The 6,936-nt window shown below is 53.2% G+C and overlaps 2 protein-coding genes across 2 annotated transcripts in view; both read left to right on the top strand.

Annotated features, from left to right (window-relative positions):
- The first annotated feature begins 200 nt into the window (after positions 1-200).
- LOC104983908 overlaps positions 201-6,936 on the top strand; it is an 8,339-nt gene continuing 1,603 nt past the window's right edge. Inside the window, exons 1-4 of the mRNA XM_010833435.1 lie at positions 201-1,496; positions 1,611-1,856; positions 1,959-2,094; positions 2,364-2,469. Of these exons, the coding sequence (XP_010831737.1) occupies positions 974-1,496; positions 1,611-1,856; positions 1,959-2,094; positions 2,364-2,379 (921 nt within the window). The 5' untranslated portion in view covers positions 201-973 and the 3' untranslated portion in view covers positions 2,380-2,469. The remainder of the gene's footprint in view (positions 1,497-1,610; positions 1,857-1,958; positions 2,095-2,363; positions 2,470-6,936) is intronic.
- Positions 4,672-6,936, top strand: part of LOC104983918 — a 25,050-nt gene continuing 22,785 nt past the window's right edge. The window contains exons 1-4 of the mRNA XM_010833466.1: positions 4,672-4,781; positions 4,876-5,253; positions 5,471-5,749; positions 5,915-6,043. Coding sequence (XP_010831768.1) covers positions 4,742-4,781; positions 4,876-5,253; positions 5,471-5,749; positions 5,915-6,043 — 826 coding nt within the window. The 5' untranslated portion in view covers positions 4,672-4,741. The remainder of the gene's footprint in view (positions 4,782-4,875; positions 5,254-5,470; positions 5,750-5,914; positions 6,044-6,936) is intronic.

The following is a 6,936-nucleotide window of genomic DNA, read 5'->3' as shown; positions in this document are numbered from 1 at the left end:
GAGTGGTGTTGGCAGGAGGCGGGTGGCATCCCTGCATCCCTTTCCAGCTGAGATTGGGGGAATAAAGCTCATCCTCTCAGGTGGCTCCTGGGGTGGAGCACTGATGGCTTCCTGCCTCTCCCGTTTTCCTCCCAGATGCTCCACAGTTGGTGATCACGAGACTATCTCAGGAAAGCTTTACAGGTAGGAAGGATGGTCTCTCCTCTGGGGCTGTGATGGGAGCAGGTCTCTGCCAGCTCAGGGCTCAGAGCTTGGAGATGAGATGGTCATTCACTCCTCAGCCCCCAAGCTCTGGACCTGTCCTCTCTCCCCAGTGTCTCGCATCCATGGACTATTACTTTTGCCTGCTCCCTTTCCTTTTCTTAGTTTAAAATTTTAGTTTTAACTGTGAGAAAACACACAGATGATCAAAGTTACCATCTTGACCACTTTAAAGGGTAGATCTCAGTAGGGTGAGGTCCAGGGACAGTGCTGTGCACCCATCCACAGAGCTCTTCCCGACTGGCAGAACCGAAACGCCAAACCCACCAGGTGCAGTGTCCCCGTTCCCTCCCGCTTCAGCCCCTGGCCACCAGCTTTCCGCTTTTAGTGTCTGTGATGGACTACTCTAGCTTCTGCTTTTTTTTTTTTTAATGTTTCTGGCTGTCATCAACTCCTATGACAGGAACCCTCCTTCAGCTCTGATGTCATCATCTTTCAGAGGGACTCCTGTTCCCATTGCCCACAGCTCCACCTTGGACCCCATTCCAACCTCTCTTTACCTTCCTGGGTGGACTCCTCCCATCCTGAGTCTCCGCTTGTGGTCGTGCCCACATCCTGATCCCCCCGTCCTGTCTCTACTCTGTCCATCCAGAGATGTTCTGCAGGTTTAACTACCTCTTGCTGATGCCTGTCAACTGCACCCTGTCCCCCACTTAACCGGGCTGTGGTTGGACGGCCCTCTACCCATCACCCTTTCTCACCAGCTGCACCCATGACTCAGGGACTTCTGCAGAGCTTCACTGCTCAAATCACTTCCCCCTTTCCATGCCCTTGGCCCCAGAGCCAGCTGCAGTCTTGTCCTGGAGCCTGGGCCACACTGATCAGCCTCCTCCCTCAGCCTCCCCGCCTCCTGTCTCATGTGCAGTCCAGGGCCCCACTTGGCCCCAGTAGGGTCCTGAGAGTCCGCCTCGACACTGAAGCTTCCCCTTCTCACAGGCTCCTACTGCTTGCCCGTCACCTTGAAGCAAAGCCCAGCGCTCTCAGTCCTGCTGTCAGGGCTCCAGCACATCTGCCCCTCCCTTCTCTCCCCCACTCTTATCGTGTCTCTGTTGCTCCGGGTCCTCTCTGCCGCGATGCAGACCACGTGCCTTTCTCCCCATCTTCCAGGCTGTCTCTCTCTTGGCACATCTTCCCGTCACCTTCCCACCCACTTCTCTCCCTTCCACCCTCAGATCAGCTCCCATTTCTTCTGGGAGCCTGCAAAGAGCACCAGGACTGTTGCCTCATCGGCCTCAGTGAGCTCATCCTGGGTCCTTGTCACCCGGCAGTCTTTCTGTATCAGGAAGTGGGCGGAGCGAGGGTGAGACAGCTCTTGGCTCCACCCACTCATCGGTGCATCTCTCACCCAGATCTGAATGGCACGTCACTGCCCATCCTGGAGGGCCAGTTCCTGCGCCTGGTCTGTGTGGCCGACAGCAACCCCCCTGCCACGCTGAGCTGGCTCTGGGAGGGAAAAGCCCTGAGTCCCTCCCACCGCTCAGCCCCCGGGGTCCTGGAGATACCCCGTGTCGGGGTCAGAGATGGAGGAGAAGTCACCTGCCGAGCGCAGAATCCTCTGGGCTCCCAGCAAGTTTCCTTCAGCCTCTCTGTGCAGAGTGAGTTGCAGACAGGTCCTGGGGGTGGGCAGCCTGGGCAGGTGTGTGCCTTTGGGAGGGCTGGGTCTGGGGACTGAGCTTCACCCCCTCTCCCTTCCCCAGAAGGCCCCCCTCCCTGCAGCTGTGAGACTGAGGAGCAGCAGGGCTCCTGGCCCCTGGTCCTCACCCTGATCAGAGGGGCCCTCATGGGGGCTGGCTTCCTCCTCACCTATGGCCTCACCTGGACCTACTACACCAGGTGAGCACACCTGTCCCCCTGCGCGGACGTCCGGGGAATGGCTCTGGAGTTGCCGGTGGGGCTGGGCGGTCCTGTCCTGCCTGGAGCTAAGCTGTGTGATTCTCCAGGGCCTTCCATGTTGGTCCTGTAGCTAAGATTCCAGGTTTCCCCTGCAGGGGGCAGGGGTTGGATCTCAGGTTGGGGACTAAGATCCCACCCGCCTTGAGGCAGAGCCCAGAACGAGTGAAATGCATCTGCATCTCTGACCTGAGACCGTGTTGGCTCTGCAGGTGTGGTGGCCACTAGGAGCTGGGCTGAGGGGTATGGCCGAGCCTCGCTCCCTGTCATGACGAGATTCACCCGAGGATGCAGAGCCCAGAGGACAGATGTGGGGACATCACTGGGTGCTTCTCCCTGGAAACTCTCCAGTCAAACCCTGTGTTATTTGCATCCATGAGCTTTTATTTGTGTTGATTGTGTGACAACAGGAAGAGTCAATTCCATTGAAAGGAGACTTTCTGACTTACCTCACTTAGTATGAGATTATCCATGTTTTTGTATCAATAACTCATTGTTGGTTTTGCTACGGTTTTTGTCTTGAAAGTGGTATTTTATGTATGACTATTCCTCCAGTTATGTATGAACCCTAAAATACGATGACATTGCATTTGTTTCCATGTTTTGGCTCTTTCAACATATCGTTGATATGAATGTTGTGATGAAAATAGGAAGGCTAGCAAGTTTTCCTGGTGGGTATGGAACTGCTTCGTCATAAGTTTGGCATATATTTAGTTCTAGAAGGTACCTTCAAAGGGTTCTCTTGAGTGGTCAAGTGAATTTCCATCCCCGCATCATATTTGAGGGTTCTGAGCTGTCTGTATCCTCAGCATCACTTGTATTAGCAGCAGGCTCAGTTTTCAGTCCTGCCTTCCACTGTGGCAGTGTCTCCTTACCTTTTTGTTTCCTTTATGTGCAATGTGATATTGAGCTATTTGAATATCTCCTTTTGTGAAATTCCTGTTTGAGTTTTTGCCCATTTAAAAATAAAAACTGGGCAATCTTTTTCTTATTGAGTTCTTTGTTCTGGGTATGATTTTTAAAATTAAAGTATAATTGATGTATAAGGTTGTGTTGGTGTCACAGTATAGCAGTGATTCAGTATATATGTATATTTCTCTCAGATTAATTTCCACTATAAGTTATTACAAGATACCGAGTAGAGTTCCCTGTGCTATACAGTCGGTCTTTGTTGGTTATCTATTTTATACACAGTTGTGTGTATATGTCAGTCCCAATCTCTCAATTTATCCCTCCTTCTTTTAATGGTGTTTATTTTTTAAGAAACAAAGATGTAAACATATGTCCAAATAAATATAAAACCAATATTCATTTGTTCTCACAACCTGTTCCTGGGAGTGTCTCAAATATATATGTTTATTGTCATACTTAGGAAATCTTCATGAAATTTCTCCCTTAAAGAATAGTAACATTACAGGTTGTTTCCACATGTGGCTCGAGCCCTTCCTGTGGCTTTGAAAACAAGGCTGTGAAGATTGTTGTTGTTCAGTCTCTCAATTGTTCACTCTTGGTGAGACCTCATGGACTGTAGCAGGAGGGCTTCCCTCTCCTTCACTATCTCCTGAAGCCTGCTCAAACTCACGTCCATTGAGTCAGTGATGCCATCCAACCATCTCGTCTTCTGTCATCTCCTTCTCCTCCAGCCTTCTATCTTTCCCAGCATCAAGGTCTTTTTCAGCATCTGGATCTTTTCCAATGAGTCGGCTCTTCACATCAGGTGGCCAAAGTATTGGAGCTTCAGCATCAGTCCTTCCAATGACTATTCAGGCTTGATTTCCTTTATGATTGCCTGGTTTGATCTCCTTGCAGTCCAAGGGACTCTCAACAGTCTTCTCCAACAGCACAGTTTGAAAGCATCAATTCTTCTGCACTCAGCCTTCTTAATGATGAAGAAAGAGTGATGGGTCCTGAATTGTGTTTCAGGTAAGATCTAGCCTAGGGTCCCCAATTATGGAGCAAGCGTCTCCCTTTACCCACTCCGTTTTTCATGGTCTTCTGCCCCAGGGCTGGTCCAACAGACCCTGAGATCCAGGAAGACCCACAGCCCTGTTTGCCATGTTATAAAAACCCTTCTGGGCAAAGGAGCTTTTCACCTTCAGCTTTCTTGCCTGGCTTCCGCCCTCCACTGCATTTGGGTCAGGAAGCTTGTTTTCTGACCCTAGTGGAACATATTTGAGAAAATTTTCAATATCTTTTCCTGAAAGTCCAGTTTTTCTGCTGTAGGGTGGGTGGCTCCGAATGGATCCGATCTCGTTTCTCTTTTCTGGTTGCGGCGCTGCAGCCTGGGCAACCCACGGTGGACGCGAACATCACTGGGAAGGCGATCATGTCAGAGCCCCGTGCGGGGAAGCCTCTGGGACTCTGGGGGTCCCATGATCACCCCCTGCGGTATAGGGGGGATGGGGAGGCGGTGGGGGGTGAGGGGTGGCATGACACTGCAGCCCCCACCCCAACCCCACAGCCTTTAGCTTCCGAGTTTCCCTTCTGTTCTGGCAGCAACTGACTTCCTGTTGGGGCTTCCTGGTTCCCACCCCACATTCGGGGCACTAACTTCCGCAACAGAGAGACTTGGACCCCGGGGGACTCGGATATGGTGCCCCTGCTGCTCCTGCTGCCCCTGCTGTGGGGGGGTGAGCGGCGTGGGAGGAGGGGGGTCACCGGTGGAGGAGGGGCGGCTCAGGTGGGGAGGGGCCTGCAGCTGCAGCTCAGCCTCCGTGTCCGCAGAATCCCTGCAGGAGAATCCAGGGTACAGGCTCCGAGTGCAGGAATCCCTGACCGTGCAGGCAGGCCTGGGCGTCCTCGTGCCCTGCAACTTCTCCTACCCTTGGAGCTCCTGGTATTCCTCTATGGAACCCTTCATCTATTGGTTCCGGGAAGGGGATGGCCCACACAGTGATCCTGTGGCCACCAACAACCCGAAGAGGCGAGTGAAGATGGAGACCCGGGGCCGATTCCGCCTCCTCAGGGACCCCAGCGACAACGACTGCTCCCTGAGCATCAGAGACGCCAGGATGAGCGACACAGGAGTCTACTATTTCCGGGTGGAAAGAGACGATGTGAAATACAGTTACAGAGATAAGAAGCTGAATTTGCAGGTGACAGGTATGGCAGGAGCCCAGGAGAGGACCCTGGGACGTGGGGACCTTCCTGTTAGAATAGGAACAGGACGTAGGACCACCCCAGGTCTTGGGATGTGCGAGTGCAGAAGAGACCCAGGACTGGGAGTGAGCTGTGGCCTTTAGCACGGGTCCCTCTGAGGGTCCTCCTCTGGGTCCCCATGCCCTCATGGGGCCCAGGCATTTCCCTCTCTCTTCCTCAGCCCCACCATGGAAACCCTACATCTTGTTTCCAGAACCTCTGGAGGCTGGTCGCCCCACAAAGCTGACCTGCACCCTGTCACTAGCATCTGGTGAGGGACACCCTCTCCTGTTCTCCTGGGTGGGGGAGGCAGTTGACATCATGAACCCAGACACCCTCCACTCCTCAGAGCTCACCCTCACCCCAAGGCCCCAGGACCATGGCACCAACCTCACCTGTCGGGTGACACTCCAAGGATCTCAGGTGACCCTGGAGACAACCGTCCGGCTCAACGTCTCCTGTAAGTGTGGAGGGGCGGCGGAGTCCCTGGGGGCGGTGTTGGCAGGAGGCGGGTGGCGTCCCTGCATCCCTTTCCAGCTGAGATTGGGGGAATAAAGCTCATCCTCTCAGGTGGCTCCTGGGGTGGAGCACTGACACCTCCCTGCCTCTCCCGTCTTCCTCCCAGATGCTCCACAGTTGGTGACCATGAGAATATCTCAGGAAAGCTTGACAGGTAGGAAGGATGGTCTCTCCTCTGGGGCTGTGATGGCAGCAGGTCTCTGCCAGCTCAGGGCTGAGGGCTTGGAGATGAGATAGGCCCTCACTCTTCCGGACCTGTCCTCCTCTCTCCCCAATGTCTCGCATCCATGGACTATTACTTTTGCCTGCTCCCTTTCCTTTTATTCTGTTTAAAATTTTAGTTTTAACTGTGAGAAACCACACAGAAGATCAGAGTTACCATCTTCACCACTTTTAAGGGTAGAGCCCAGCTGCGGGAAGTCCATCTAGGCAGGGTGTTGTGCAACCCATCCACACAACCCTGTCCATTCTGCAGAATTGAAACTTGAAACCCATCAGATATAGCCTCCGCACCCCCTTCCCCTTTCAGCCCCTGGGAACCAGCATTCCACTTTTGTCTCTGTGATTTGTATTACTGTGTATGTTCTGCTCTTTGTAAAAAAAATTTTCTGTCTGTCCTCATCTCCTATGACCTGCGCCCTCACCATCTTTGCCAGGAGCCACCCCTGTTTCCTGGGCTTCCCTGGTGGCTCAGACAGTAAAAATCTACCTGAAATGCAAGAGATGCTGGAGAAAGGGGTTGGAACCCTGGGTTGGGATGATTCCCTGGAGCAGGAAATGGCAACCCACTCCAGTATTCTTGCCTGGAAAATTCAATGAACAGAGGAGCCTGGCAGGTTACAGATTATAGAGTCCCAAAGAGTCAGACATGACTCTTGACTGAGCATGCACAGAACCACCTCTTGCTGATGCCTGTCAACTGCACCCTGTCCCCCACTTAACCGGGCTGTGGTTGGACGGCCCTCTACCCATCACCCTTTCTCACCAGCTGCACCCATGACTCAGGGACTTCTGCAGAGCTTCACTGCTCAAATCACTTCCCCCTTTCCATGCCCTTGGCCCCAGAGCCAGCTGCAGTCTTGTCCTGGAGCCTGGGCCACACTGATCAGCCTCCTCCCTCAGCCTCCC

The sequence above is a fragment of the Bison bison genome, unplaced genomic scaffold (assembly GCF_000754665.1).
Source record: "Bison bison bison isolate TAMUID 2011002044 unplaced genomic scaffold, Bison_UMD1.0 scf7180017863683, whole genome shotgun sequence".
Lineage (NCBI taxonomy): Eukaryota > Metazoa > Chordata > Mammalia > Artiodactyla > Bovidae > Bison > Bison bison.
This window is presented reverse-complemented; position numbering and strand designations above follow the sequence as displayed.